Below are 15,304 nucleotides of genomic sequence, written 5' to 3'. Positions count from 1 at the left end.
GTGCTCCGCAGCGGGAGAGGCCACAACAGTGAGAGGCCCGCATACCGCAAAAAAATAAATTAAATAAATAAATAAATAAAAACTAAAATGCCTTATTAAAAGCTTCACTTCCTATGAGGAAATGGTATAGTCACTGGGGAGAATCTTAGATTCATTGCATCTCCGAGTTGAAAGGCACCGAAATAGTCTACGGTTGGTCCCTGACTTATGATGGTTTGAATTATGATTTTTTGACTCATGACGGTGTGAAAGCGATACACATTAGGTAGAAATCGCACTTCAAATTTTGGATTTTGAACCTTTCCCGGGGTGGTGATATGCGGTATGATGCTCTCTCGGGATGCAGGGCAGCGAGCTGCAGCTTCCAGTCAGCCAGGTGATCACAATAATGAGCAAGGCTCACACTTACAGCCATTCTAGAGCCAGACAACCGTTCTGTTTTTCACTTTCAGTATAGTATTCAATAAATTACATGACATATTCAATACTTCATTATAAATTAGGCTTTGTGTTAGATGATCTTGTCCAACTGTAGGCTACTGTAAGTGTTCTGAGCATGTTTAAGGTAGGCTGGGCTAAGCTACGATATTCGGTAGGTTAGGTGGATTAAATGCATTTTCAATTTACTATATGATCAACTTATGATGGGTTGGCTGGGACCTAACCCCAATATAAGCTGAGGAAGATCTGTACTCCAGACCCCTTGGTCTGAGATGGAGAAAATCCAAAGAGGTTAAAATCCTGGTACCTTGGTTTTCAGACTTTAGTGTGCATCAGAATCATCCGGAGGGCTTGTTAAAACACAGACTTCTCAGCCCCATCCTAGTTTTGGATTTAGTAGAGCTGGGGGTGAAGCCCAAGAATGTGTGTTTCTACCCAGCTGCCCGGTGATGTTGATGCTGCTGGCCCAGGAACCCTACTTTGAGAATCACTGGCCTGGCACAAAATGAGTCAGCCTGTTATTACAGAGCAGGAACCGGAACCCAGGGGTCCTGCATTCCAGGTGAGTGCCCTTCTTGGCCCATCTTCTGGTCTCATGGTTGCACCTTTCTCAGCCCTGGCTGGAAGCTCCCTTGGCTACAGTTTTCATGTCTGCACTTTCTACCTAAGATGACCTTGCCCTTCTCACCAAAGTCATGTCTATAATGAGCCTTGAGCTTCCTAGAAAAAAAAAACTTTAACAATGCTAAGTATTCCTGGCACTAACACATATTATGTAAAACATGAAAAGAGTGTTTTATGAAGAAATAATAATGCAGTGAAGGATAAATTTAAAGTAAATGCAATCACGCCAAGGACCAAGAACCCAAAAAGTAGATCAATGTTTTTCTGATCCTTCTACAGTATAATTTATGTCTACATTTATTTTGCTAAAAGCAAACAAGAAAACTGCTTACACTTACCCAGAGTGTTGGTAGCAAAGTTTTTTTCAAGTCCATCTTCCGTGAGCTCTCTCTCATTGACCATGCAACCTGCATTATTGATCTAGAAAGTACAGTTCCCATTTCAAAATAAAGGAAAATAGGGCCAAAGGACCTGTTCCCAAACCCCACAGTTCCACCACCACCACTGGTCCCACATTCATGTGACGACAACAGTTCTGCTCAACTGTCCCTTCACTCCAAACCCCGTCCTGGAAAATGCCATTTGTGCAGCAGCCTCAGCCTCGGGACTGTGCAGAGACCTCCGACGACCAGGGCCTGGCCCGGCAACCTAATTCATGATAAAGTGCCCCAGGAATTCGTCTAGACCAGCGCTGTCCAATAGAAGTATATAATTTTAAGTTTTCTAGAAAGTGACCACATTAAAAAGGTAAAAAGAAACAGGTAAAATTGATTTTAATATTTTATTTAACTCAATATATCCAAAAGAGTATCATTTCAAAATGTAATCAATATAAAAATGTTAGTTTACTCTATTTTTTTTTTTTTTTTTTTTTTTTGCGGTACGTGGGCCTCTCACTGTTGTGGCCTCTCCCGCTGCGGAGCACAGGCTCCAGACGCGCAGGCTCAGCGGCCATGGCTCACGGGCCCAGCCGCTCCGCGGCATGTGGGATCCTCCCGGACCAGGGCATGAACCCGTGTCCCCTGCCTCGGCAGGCGGACCCTCAACCACTGCGCCACAAGAGAAGCTCTGTTTACTCTATTTTTCACACTAAGTCTTCAACATCGGCAGATTTGTACACTGGTGGCACACCTCAATTTGGACTAGCTACATTTCAAATGCTCCGTAGCCATGTTGGACAGCGCAAGAGTAGACCTGAGCCTGAGTGAACATTTCGGAGCACATTAGAAACTATTTGGTATTTCGCAGCTCAGCTCAGAGTATATGCGAGGAGGAGAAGGACACCAGCCCACCTGAGTCCTCTAGCTCTCTCTGGAGAGCAACTGACTGTGTTACTAAAAGATGTGCTTGTCTGCAGCAAGCGTTCTTTTGGACTAAGCTTTTTATTTAATTTCCCCCTGAGCCTCTTATTTTAATGTAGCAATCCCCAAATCTACAGAGTTCAGGAATACCAGTATACAAATCATCATTTTATGGAAAAAATGGAACCTCCCCATCCCCCCCACAGACCCAGTGGATGGTCCCTTCCTTTCCCCACAAATCCAACCAATAGGGTTAGATTGACTCCAATGAGTGAACCTGATAACTGAACAGGCCTCCCCATAAAAGATTCTCACTAAGGTGTCACCATAAAGATCCACAAACATACACACCAGTCTACAACCACACAGGCAAGAAAGGCACACGCATGACATTTATCCCCTACTTATGTTTACAAAGCTCACCAGGACATTGAGGGTATGTTCCTGCTTGAAATTCTCAACAAATTTCCAGACTGTCTTGGGATCAGATAAGTCCACAATGTGCAGAAAGATGTTCTAAACCAGAAAACAAAAAAAAATTGTAAAGCCTTAAAAAAAAAAAAAAAGATAACATGTATTCTTTTCATTAAAAATGTTTTTTTAAAAAAATGGTTTTAAAAATCAAATCGTTTGGAATGATACAAAATGGAAAGTCTCACTCTTCAGAAGTACACCATTGTTCACAGTTTCTTGCAAATCATCCAGAAATATTTTAAGTACATACAATATTTATAAATGTATTTTTCAGGCATTATATATTATACAATTTAAGTATTATGTGTGTGTGTGCCCCTTTTCCATATAGATAGAATCAGACTATACATTGTTCTATATCCTTCTTTTTCACTTAACAATATGTTTTAGAGATTTTTTTCTTATATATAAATCTACCTTCTTTCTTTTTTTTTTTTAACCAGGTTGTTTTCTTATTGTTGAGTTTCTTTTTTTAAACATCTTTATTGGAGTATAATTGCTTCACAATGGTGTGTTGGTTTCTGCTTTATAACAAAGTTATACATATACATATATCCCCACATCTCTTCCCTCTTGCATCTCCCTCCCACCCTCCCTATCCCACCCCTCTAGGTGGTCACAAAGCACCGAGCTGATCTCCCTGTGCTATGCAGCTGCTTCCCACTAGCTGTCTATTTTACATTTGGTAGTGTATATATGTCCATGACACTCTCTCACTTTGTCCCAGCTTTCCCTTCCCCCTCCCCATTTCCTCAAGTTCATTCTCTAGTAGGTCTGTGTCTTTATTCCCGCCTTGCCCCTAGGTTCTTCATGACCATTTTTTTTGTTTGTTTTTTAGATTCCATATATATGTGTTAGCATACAGTATTTGTTTTTCTCTTTCTTACTTCACTCTATATGACAGACTCTAGGTCCATCCACCTCACTACAAATAACTCAATTTCATTTCTTTCTATGGCTGAGTAATATTCCATTGTATATATGTGCCACATCTTCTTTATCCATTCATCTGTCGATGGACACTTAGGTTGCTTCCATGTCCTGGCTGTTGTAAATAGAGATGCAATAAACAGGCAATGATCATTTACGTGCATGGCTGTGTGCACCACCGTAAAGGAAAAGGGGGCATTCAGCATGGCTCCTCCATCACGGAGTTCTGAGTCTACTGGGGGAGGAGGCCGCGTCCAGAGGTAACCATGTCACAAGGCAGAAACGGACACGCAACGTAAGCAAGGACTGAGTCACAGAAGAAGTTGTCATCTTATAGTTAGGATGTGCCTTCGATAATCTCTTAGGAGCAAAATATTGACAAAAACTCCCAAATGATTGGTAGGAAACTACGACACATCCATGCACACATATGTTTTGTGGCCATTACAATGGCCTCCTCCCCAGTAGACTCAGAACTCCTTGACGAAGAAGCCATGCTGAATGCCCCCTTTTCCTTTACGGTGGTGCACACAGCCATGCACATAAATGATCGATGCATGTTGTCCATTTACCCCTTTTTCTCTGTACTCAGCACATAATTGAAACTTGTGCTCTCAGCATCCAGTGAACGTGAGGCTATTCCCCCTGAGCTCCAGCAGACGTCAGGGACTTGTCACCAACCCAAGGCAGATTCCTGCTGCTGGGAGCTGAACCTACAGGCAAAACTCTGAGCAACAGCTGTAACTCCCTTGATAAAGCAGAGTTCAGGGCCCTGTCTCAGTTGCCCCATTAACTGAGCCACTGAACGCAAGTCAGAATTTCTTTCTACTGATTGATCTTAAAACATATTTCCTCACCCTGAGACAAAGGCTCAGAGAATGAGAAGACAGAAGCAATCCCACATTTTCACGCCTCAGAAGGTCTGTAATCAGCTTGAAGACCATATTTGGCTTAAGTCTGGAACAACTGACTCTTCCTCTGCCTTCAGGGAGAGGAAAAGCATTGTCCGTACAGGACTATGCTCTTCTACAAAGTCTCTGAAGGCCCTCACCCAGACAGAGCGGACATGAGGCTGCTGACTCACACCTGGGTCAGCCGTGAGCATCCACCAGTGACGGCAAAGCAGGTCCACACGCCTAATCCTTTCGTTCTGAGTGCTTCCCGGCAACCACCCTGGAACTCCCTCCCACCAGCAGGGCTGCGACACTCACACAAAGCCAGGCTCAAAGAAACAACAAAATTCAAATGAGCAACAAGATTCAAGTGAGCCAAAATCAATTTTACTCTGATCATCCCTCAATCTCCTTGAGCTTCCTGGAAGCACCCAAGGCATCGCAGAATTAAAAAGAGGCAGCAGCAGGGAAGAGGGACTCGCCATTATAGACAAATCAACCTTGGAGCCTGGTGAAATGAAGCGTCCTGAAAAGGTGAAGGGAATCATCTGGCTCCCTCTGCAAGAAACCAGGAAGCCCAAAGGCACCCAGACGGAGAGGCCAGCAGCCTGCTGTGACCAGGGGAAGGAACCAGGCAGGTGCCAGTGTGTAAAACCCTGATCTGCTGATCTACACATGACGAGGCTGGACCTAGGAGACATTGGGGGCCCTATACTCACTTTAAAAAAAAAAAATTATATATTTATTTATTTGGTCACACCGGTCTTAGTTGTGGCACGCAGGTTCCTTAGTTATGGCATGTGAACTCTTAGTTGTGGCACACATGTGGGATCTAGCTCCCTGACCAGGGATCGAACCTGGGCCCCCTGCATTGGGAGTGCAGAGTCCTAACCACTGTGCCACCAGGGAAGTCCTGTACTCACTCTTTAAACCTAAAGAGGATACAAGTCTGGTTATTGAAACTGAGCAAAACTCAACTGGGATCCTTCCTATAGGTGAACCACCATCAGCTAGCTGCTGGGTGGCCCAGGAGTCATGAGTTGACATCACGGGAAGCCTCTACCCAGGGCAGAGGGTGAGTTTGAAGGGTAAAGGGGAGACAGTACATGAATGTGCCCTTGGAAGCAGAAATCACTATGTAGGAATGAGGTGATAGTTACTATTAATGTCTAGTACTCAGGAAGCTAAACCAGTAATTCTTAAGAAGGTGGAATTCCACGTTGGCCTGGGAGAACTGGAGAGTAGAAACCCCTGTTTTTTATCTTGGTGTTTTGCTGTTGATGGGATCAATCTGCACAAGACAGAAGGCACACTGACAGCACCTTCCAGCCATATCAGGAAGTGCAAAGGTTGCACTGTACCTCTGTGATCTTTCTCCGGAAACCCATCACTCCGTTCTCATCAATGAGAAACACAACCGGCCAATCCCAGTTGAGGGAGAGTATACAAAACCCCTGGCTAGCACTCCTCAAAACTGTCCAGGTCATCAAAAACTAGGAAGGTCTGAGACACTGTCACAGCCACGAGGAGACACGACAACTAAATGTAACGTGGGATCCTGGATGGGATCTGGGAACAGACAAAGGGCGGCAGGTAAAAACTAAGGAAATCTGAATGGACTTTAGTTAGTAATAATGTATCAATATTGGTTCATTTGCTTAACAAATGAATCATACTCATGTAAGACGGACGTTAGCAAAGGGAACACTGGGTGTGGGGTAAATGGAAAGTCTGCATTATTTTCACAACTTTTCTATGCATCTAAAACTATTCTGAAATTTTAAAGTTTATTTTTTTAAAAATGTTGCCCATGGGGAATTCCCTGGCAGTCCAGTGGTTAGGGCTCTGTGCTTTCACTGCTGGGGCCTGGGTTTGATCCCTGCCTGGGGAACTAAGATCCCACACGCCACTCGGTGTGGCCAAAAAAAAAAAGAGTTGCCCAAGGAGATAACTGCCAGACAAAAGCGTGGTGCCCTTCTATCCAGGCAGCGAGATGGTGATGAACTGCACGTGGCGAGGAGTTGAAGGAGGGTCCACTCTGACTCGCTCCCTGGGCCCATCAGGAACATTGTGCCAGACACAGTGGATGCTGCACTGGGAGTTTGCTCTGTGACAAGCGCTCCTTCCCCCAAGCTTGGGGCCACACACACCCTCTCCAGAAAGAGCCCCGTGGCAGGATACTGAACTCTCCGTACTCCACACACCTGATCTTACCAAGCCAGTGCGTCCAAGCAGCTGGTTCCCACGTGACCTTGTCCTTCCCTGGTGCCCAGCCTGCCCACACGCGCCTGGCTCAGCTGGCCTGCCACACACCCCACCCAGGCTCTCCTGCCCAAAGGACCACCGCTCTTTGATGTCCACCCAACTATGCACCCAGGACCAGTCCCGCCAGTGCCCTCCCTCCCTGCTTTACTGGCCCAAGCACTGATGAAAGAGAACTAGGGAACTTGAAAAGCACAGAATGTAAGGTTGGGAGGGGTAATGATATTAGCATAAACAATGTTGATAACAGCAATAATAGTAATAGCTTCTATGGATCGAGAGCTGTACATACTATGATGCCCTGAACTTCCCATGTCATAGCACTACCATGTTATGTCAGCCAGGGTCTAACAGAAACCACTTTCAACAGAGGGAACTGAACGCAGGGATTGGTTTCCCAGAGGAGAAGGGAGATGAGAACTCAGCTGGGACTGGTGAAGAAACCCGGAGACCAGCAGCAGCAGGAAGCGCCCACCAGCCCTAGGTTGCAGGAGCAACGGGAGGGGCTGATGTGACCTGAGCCTGAGAGCAGCGCTCGCCCCAGAAGCAGGAACCTCAGCGGAGATTCAGCTGTTGCCACGGAGGCCAGATATCCTGTTTCCCCATTCCTCCCGCCCCCTTCCTCCCAATCTTCCTCTAATACCCGCCGCTGGTCAAATGCAGGCACGAGGTGGCTGACGTGGGAGCTGGGGGAACACATACTTCGGAAGCCACGCCGTCCACACCTCCCCGCCCCACCGTGATACAGAGCCGATCAGGCGGGCCCAGGGAGGGGCACATCCTTTGCTGAAAACGCTTGTTGATCGCTTAATCCTTACAAGACTGAGAGGGGCTGCACTGCCTCTACCATGTCAATCTCCAGCTCCCAGCATGCTGCCTGACACGTTCACACTCAACGAGATGTTCAAAAATGAACAAAGTAGTATCACCCTACTTTTCAGATGAGGAAACTGAGGTTCAGGGAAGCTAAGCGCACTGCCCCAGCTCACAAGGCTTCGTGAGCGCAGAATCGGCACTCAGATGGGAGCCCCGCTCCTTCCCATACACCCCTGATGAAGCTGGAAGGAGCAGCCGATCCCGGGGAAGACCCCGGAGGATGCACGAGTCAGGGAGACCACACCCGCGGGGATGAGCAGACGGGCACCACCGGCCCCGGACCCTCGGAGCGCTCAGTGCTGGCGGCCACTTACAAACACAAAAGAGGAGAGGATTTCCCGTGGGTTTGTGAACGTGAATGGGGGGAGGCCGCAGGTGAAGGGCTCCCTCTCCCCCCGCCCCAGGAAACATGCTTGCTCCCCCTTTCAGCACTACCTCCCAAAGATGGTGCAGCTGGACATAAGGAGGTCTCAACAGCGTAAACAGCATCGTGTCCTCTTTTTCTATATTGATCCACTTTGTAGAAAAACATAGCCCAAACCAAAGCGGGCTGGGATCCAGACAGAGCCTCCCCTGCCCATAGCCTGAGATTAGTATTCCTGTTGCATCCTGCAGCAGCACCACTGAAAGTTATCAGCAGGCAGACAGCCAGCTTTCCATCTCAAGAACTGCAGCCCCCAGATCACAGCTGCCCTTGCAGACATCAGAGGAAGATTTAGAGACCCTCGAGCTCTCAGCCAGCCCTAAGCCTCCGGGAGGAATCTGATGGCAAGAGGCTGCGGAGTCTGCGGAAAGTCTCTTGCCTTGAAAACGTTACTTCAAGACGTGGAATAACCTTCATGAGCAGAGGCAAAATAGTCCATTCTAGATTGGGGCATCTGTTTTCCCTTTAGCCACGGCCCAAGCCTGAGGGCGCGGGGCGCTGTCCACCCCTCGGCTATGGGCAGTTGCTGGAGAAGCAGGTGCACAGGACAGAGGAGGAAACTCCAGGTGGGGCTGGAAGCAACATGCTCTGGAGCGAAGGTGAGGGGCCCGTGGTCACTGCCAGCCAGCCCCCTCCTCTCCACTTGACACTGGGAGTTCAGGGGCCTCCGTCGGGGCCGGCTTCCCGGGGTGCCACCTGCACAGGTGCACAGACCCCAAGAGGGCCCCGCTTGTTTTTTATTTCTTAATTCTTTTTTGATCACTCATTCCTTTCGTCATTACTGTGATGATTTTTAAGTCTCCTAGCAATAACACTTCGGACTTTGGAACTGTTAACTTTGTTCTTATTAGAGATTCTACTGTGTTCCTAAGCCAGAGTGCCTTCAAGGGGGAACTTTTTTGTGTGTGTGTGTGGTACGCGGGCCTCTCACTGCTGTGGCCTCTCCCGTTGCGGAGCACAGGCTCCGGACGCGCAGGCTCAGCGGCCATGGCTCACGGGCCCAGCCACTCCGCGGCATGTGGGATCTTCCCAGACCGGGTCATGAACCCGCGTCCCCTGCATCGGCAGGCGGACTCTCAACCACTGCGCCACCAGGGAAGCCCCGGAACTTTTTTTAAAATTACTTTTTATTGGAGTACAGGCCCCGCTTGTGTTAATGCTATGCCTTCGCCGTCCTCCAATTCTTAGGCTTTTAACACCAGGGTCCCACACCTTCGTTTTGCGCTGGGCCCTACAGATTATATAGCCAGTCCTGGTTCCGACTGTCTCAGAAGAGGAAGCCCACAAACCGTGAGCCAGCTGTGAAAGCTCTCGAGAGGAAGTGGCTCTCATCAAGGCCAAAATGTCATCTGTTGTCCCTCTTTCTCCGAAGACCACTGGGTCAGTTTACAGCTTGGCTCACCCTGAGTCACCTCTGATGTGTCTCACTGACGTGGCCTCCCTCTGTGGGGGGGACCCCAGCAGTGCCACGTCCGTATCATGTCTCCCCAGCAGGCGCAGGTGCCTTCATGGGGCGTGGGATCAAACCTCACTGCCCCCCTTATCCCCAGTCCAGCCCAGACTTTGAAAAGCGGCAGCTCAGAGGAGCGAGGGGGGAGTGGGAGAAATTGGGAGGTTGGGATTGACATAGATACACTACTGATACTATACATAAAACAGACAACTCATGAGAACCTACTGTATAAAACAGGGAACTCTACTCAGCGCTCTGTGGTGACCAGAATGGGAAGGAAATCTAAAAAAGAGGGGCTATATGGGGACTTCCCTGGTGGTCCAGCGCTTAAGACTCCGTGCTCCCAATGCAGGGGGCCCGGGTTTGATCCCTGGTAAGGGAACTAGATCCCGTATGCCGCAACTAAGAGTCCATATGCTGCAACTAAAGATCCCGCATGGGGCAACGAAGATCCTGTGTGCCGCAATGAAGACCCAGCGCAGCCACATAAATAAATATATATATATATATATATATATATATATTTTAAGAGTGGATATATGTATATGTATAACTGATTCACTTTGCTGTACAGCAAAAATAAATAGAATAGAATAGAATAAAATAAAATAAAATAGGACCTCTGTCCCGAAACACATTGAAAAAAAAAAAAGAAAAGCACAGCTCCAGCTCTGCTGGCTGAGGCTGCCCCCCAAGCGGAAGCACAAACAGGCCACTGCCAACTCGGGGCGCGTGGCCAGGAGTCCAGCCCCCTGCACTGCGGACCCCGCAGGCAGGAACCCCCAGCAGGAGGGCCACAGAGCAGCTCACCTGGTTCCTGCTCTCCCTGATGATCTCACCTCTGGCACCTTCCGCTCGGTTTTCATCTCGACAAACCAGGTGAACTGTGCCACCTGGTGGAATTCAACAAAACCGTCTGTGAGGGACAGCGACAGTGACAGCTATGGAGACCAGCTTTTCCAAATGAAGGACTAAGACATACGGGCTCACAGAAAGAGTACCTGAAGTGGAGACTATTCTGGAAAATCTAGACAGATGGTCCCCACAGTCAGAGCAGCAGATGTAAGAGAGAGGGTGATCTTGGAACCCGTCCTCCTGCCTACCTGAGCTGACTGACCGTGCACCTGGGACAATGTCCTGACTTAAGCGTCTGAATATATCAAGGATGAGAAGGGTCGGTTTCTGTCATACCGGCATCCCTAACATCTCACAGAGTACCTGACACACAGGTCTCAACCCAGCTGCACTTTGGACCCACCCGGGAAGTTTTTAAAGCTCTAGATGACGGGCCCAGGCCTGCGGATGTTTTAAAAGCTCCCCGGGGAGTCTAATGTTCTGCCTAATATGCAGCAGGAACTCGATAAATATTTACTGAATGGCTGAGTCCATAAATGGCTCTCAGACTATTCCAGCAAAAGCCACACCGTCGTCAATCAAGGCCTATTTAAAGGGGACTTACGCTGTCTGTGGCAGTAAAGAAGTAAGCATTATGGAACCTGCCTTCTTCACCTACAATAGCTGCTTTTTAAAATGGGCTCTGTTTAATGGGAAGCTACACGCTAATCACACCACCAGCCCGTCTGCTTTATCCTCGTCCCCACCGCTCTTCAGAGTACCTCCCAGTTGCTAAGATGCAGTTAATCTTCCCCCTGACTTGGCAGATAATTAAATACAACTCCAAATGGTATAATATTCCCCTGAAAAATGCCTAACAATTTTAGAGAAAAAAAAAAATCTCGAGCATCTTGAAAAGTGATAAATTCCCAACTTATTTCCCCAACTTCTGCCGGAACATCCATTTTTCCTGGAGAAGGGGCTCTGGAGAGACACGGCAGGCTTTTCTAGCCACCACATTGCCACTAAGTGACCCAGGGCAGTTGAGCTTATGCAGGAAATTCCGGCATTTACCAGGAGGAAGACTTCAGCTGCCTGAATAATTTACGGGCACCCAGAGAGGCGCTTCCCCAAATCAAGCTTAGGGAGGAGAAAGGGGAGGCTGTCTCCAGCTGCTCGAAACCTGAAGGCTGGACACCAGGAAGGAAGAAGGAAGTTCACTGCACGCCCCTCCCCCGTTATTCTGGGGGCTCTGGTTCTTAACTAGGGTCCACAGGCAAATTGCGAGGGACTCCCAGTATCCTTCCCACCCCCGACCCCGTTGTTGTTGGGAAGACAGGAACTGGAGACCAAATATGCAGGTGTTTTTTTGTTTTAAGGTTCCACTGGTGATTCAGACGCCTAGGGTTGGCCGGAGCCCCTCACTGTTCTTAATCAGAAAACAATGACATGTGGACAGGACCCCAGCTCTCCTGTGAATTAACCGTGTTGAGAAAAGCCTCCTCTAGTCACTCGCTCTGTCCGCCTCTAGCTTGAAGCTTACCGCACAGCAGCTGTGCCGATCAGCACGGGGTCACTGTTCAGGGCTCCCGGCTGTGCTGGCCGTGGCCTTCCTGACCCTCCTGTGACACAGGGCGCTCTCCCCGGCGTGGAGCGGCCACAGGCTGGCCTCGGGGCCCAGTGCGCGCACGAGTTAGCAGGCTGCTCACCTCGCCTGGCGATCTCGAAGGCAGTTGCTTTTCCAATGCCGCTGTTCCCCCCGGTGACCATGAAGGCTCTTCCAGGGACTTGGACGTCCAGGTCATCAGGGATGAAGTCCTTGGACGCAGATTCATAGCCACTCCTGGAAGCAGCAGAGCCACAGAAGGAATGGCCGTGAGTAGCTGGGAACACAATCTCCTGTGGGGAGGAAGCCTAATTCTGAGCTGGGCATCGTGCTCTCTCCGGCACATCACGCAGCCCCTTTCTTCCTGGGCTCCCCCTGCTATCCTCCCTGGTCTCATGAATACCACCATGTCCTCCAGGCCTACATTTCCTATACCGTTAGCTTCCTGAACTGAAAATGCTTGGCGATTCCAACAATTTGGTGGCCAAACTACCTTTCTCTGACTGCCTCTGATACCAGGAGGTGCCCTCCACCCAAAAAAACCCTTTGATAGATAGATCTTTTTGGGGGGGCCTTTTTCCCACAGTGGGGGGAGCGGAGAGGAGCTTAGGCGACCAGGAACATCGTGCCTACTGCACCGCAGGACAGGTGTCTCTACCCAGGTATAGAAGGACCATGGCCAAGAGGGTAGATTTGCACGTAGGGAATGAAGGAGGGGGCAGGTGCGGTTGTATGAGGGCTGCACGCCTTCAGAGGAAGCAAGCCTCCTTTGGGGCCACAGGGTGTGTGCTGCACAACTCTAGGGGGCGCCGTTCCGATCACAGTGATGAGAGATTCGTATCTGCATCAGGACAACTTTCTGCCGGATGACAGCAAAGCACATAGACAGGGAGGTGCTTCTTCTAATTTGCACAAAGGCATCATATTGGACAGAAACAACCCTGAGTTCCTTAACTGTTTCTCTCTGCTTTTTGAGCTTCCTCTTCTAGCTTTACTGTCCTAGTATTTCCCAGCTACAAAACTGGCTGAGGCAGTAGAGGCAGAGTGTAGGGGGATTGGCAGGAGGAGACCCACAGGGCGGAGCTCTCCCCACACACCAGCAGGCTGGGGTCTCAGCTTGTGTCTCTCACCCAAAGAGCTGATTCCCTGCAATGCAGAAAGCAACTCTTTCCCCCAAAGGTTCTGGAAGAAGCCCAGTGCCCTCCCCGCGCCCTGTTTACACACAGACTGCCAACAGCTGGTCTCCTGCCCCATGCCCTGGCACAGCACAACTGCCAATTACATGCCTGGACGCTGGTGAAGAGGGCCAAAGAATGTTTATGAGCTTGGGTCTGGTTTTGCCACAGGGGCGGTCATGGCCCCTGGTCTCACAGTCAAGAGACCAAGGAGAATGTTCCTGTTCTCACCATCTGTGACTCGCCCAAACATGCAGGGCGGCTCAGAGAATGCCCTTCCCATTGCTTCCGCTGTTAGTGGGCCACTTAGCGGGGCAAGCAAGACTTCTGACTGTTCCAAGGCCTCCTGAAAGGCTGACTTGAAACTAAAAATAATATCAATCATAAGGGCTTTGGATCAAGCAACTTGGATTTAAATCACAGCTCTGCCTCTTAACAGTTGTGCCGTCTCATGTGCTGGCTTAACCTTTCTGAGCTCCTGTCTCCTCATCTGCACAAAGGGGATAATAAAAGCTACTTCTTGGGCAGCCTGGGTGAGATGATGTATGTGAGACATTTATCACACACTTGGAATAAATTAGGAACTCAATAAATAATAGTTGCTATCATTATTACTAGTATTAATAACGACATGAATACCTTTCACATTCAAAACTAAGCTCATTGCCCCCCCCCCACCTCCTAGCCCTTCAAATCATTAGGGACTTTTGAGAGTAATTTAAACTATAACCAAAGATGAAGCTGGAAGATTTGTTTTTTTCCCACAGGTCGGGGTCCCAGGATCACTGTGAAAAGATTTTCTTGCAGAGGAAAGAGGTTTCTCAGAAAGAATCAAGGGCCAGGAAGCCAGTGAATAGGGGCCCAGGCAGGACAAGGCACTGGTGGGGAGTAAAGAAGAGCTTTCCAAACCACCACAGGGCCAGAGAACATGCCCCAAGTAAATGCCCCACAGGGGCCCGGCCCCAAGAGCCCCCTCCTCCTGGGGCAGGAAGCTGAGAGGCTTTTCTCTGTGACACACAGCCAGAGTAGACCTTAACCTCTGGGCTACCACATGGATCCTATTAGAGCCTTAGGTTTGCTGAGGACGGCTCCTGTGGATTAAACCTCTTCCTCAAACTCCAGACTGTGAGCCAGTTGCCAAGTGGGCGGTGCCAGGCTGGGCTAAAGGACATGTCATAATTCCCTTTGTCCTTTGCCTTCAACACAGGGATTCCATCCTGATCCAGTCTGTTGTTAATAAGACAACTTAGTTTGTTTTGTGTCCTCCCACCCTCTTTTTTCATCTTTATAAACTCTTGATATCAGTCCTTATTTTTCAGACATAGAGAGACATAAATGACTTACAAGGTCATAAGATGGTAGGTAATGAAGCCCAACACCCCAGCCTAGGGCACCTTCTACCTCACGCTCAGAGTGGTCCCCAGACAAGCAGCATCAGCATCACCTGGCAATCCGTCCACGGAGTCAAACACTCCAGGGTGAGGCCGCGCAATCAGTGAGTGGTTTCACATGCCCTCCAGGTGATTTTGATTCGAGCTGAGCAGCCACTGTACTTAGTGTTTCCTGAACTCCCTGAATACAGGAATCAAGCTCCCCGGCAGGCTTCCCCCAACTTATCCAATATGGAATTTGCTAAGGTCCCACCCACACGTGCTAGGAGCTTAGGAGTCAGTTGTGGTAGCTGAACTACCCCCTGGTAATTCTTAGGTTCCGGCAAGTTTAGGAAACTGTAACTAGATCCTGCTGCCTAGGGGCCCAACGTGAGGAAGCTTTATAAACATCCTGGTGTGCCAAGAAAAACACTGTAAACCCAAACTACAGACTCTCAAGTTGGAATCAAAGCGAGGTGTTGTCTTTCCCTCCAATTCACTAAATACATAATAGAGGGAAACCCGCCTGCGTTTGCACCCCTCCAACTTCACGGAAGAGTCTGGGGAGAGACTTTTAGAAGCCTGCTTTCCTGGGGCAGGAAGCTGACTCAAACTTTTCATGCTGCATTCCGTGTTAACAT

At 48.8% G+C, this 15,304-nt stretch overlaps 1 protein-coding gene across 12 annotated transcripts in view; it reads right to left on the bottom strand.

Annotated features, from left to right (window-relative positions):
- DHRS12 (dehydrogenase/reductase 12) overlaps positions 1-15,304 on the bottom strand; it is a 134,620-nt gene that overhangs the window by 21,119 nt on the left and 98,197 nt on the right. For 5 of the 12 annotated variants that reach the window (XM_079903092.1, XM_079903093.1, XM_079903094.1 and 2 more), the window contains 4 exons: positions 12,222-12,355; positions 10,489-10,571; positions 2,790-2,882; positions 1,404-1,485 (listed from right to left, as the gene is read on the bottom strand). In XM_079903092.1, coding sequence (XP_079759218.1) covers positions 1,404-1,485; positions 2,790-2,882; positions 10,489-10,571; positions 12,222-12,282 — 319 coding nt within the window. In that variant the 5' untranslated portion in view covers positions 12,283-12,355. Of the gene's footprint in view, positions 1-1,403; positions 1,486-2,789; positions 2,883-10,488; positions 10,572-12,221; positions 12,587-15,304 lie in introns of those variants that run through there. The other 7 variants (XM_079903095.1, XM_079903087.1, XM_079903096.1 and 4 more) reach the window with 3 other exon arrangements.

Source organism: Stenella coeruleoalba (genome assembly GCF_951394435.1).
Source record: "Stenella coeruleoalba genome assembly, chromosome: 18".
Lineage (NCBI taxonomy): Eukaryota > Metazoa > Chordata > Mammalia > Artiodactyla > Delphinidae > Stenella > Stenella coeruleoalba.
This window is presented reverse-complemented; position numbering and strand designations above follow the sequence as displayed.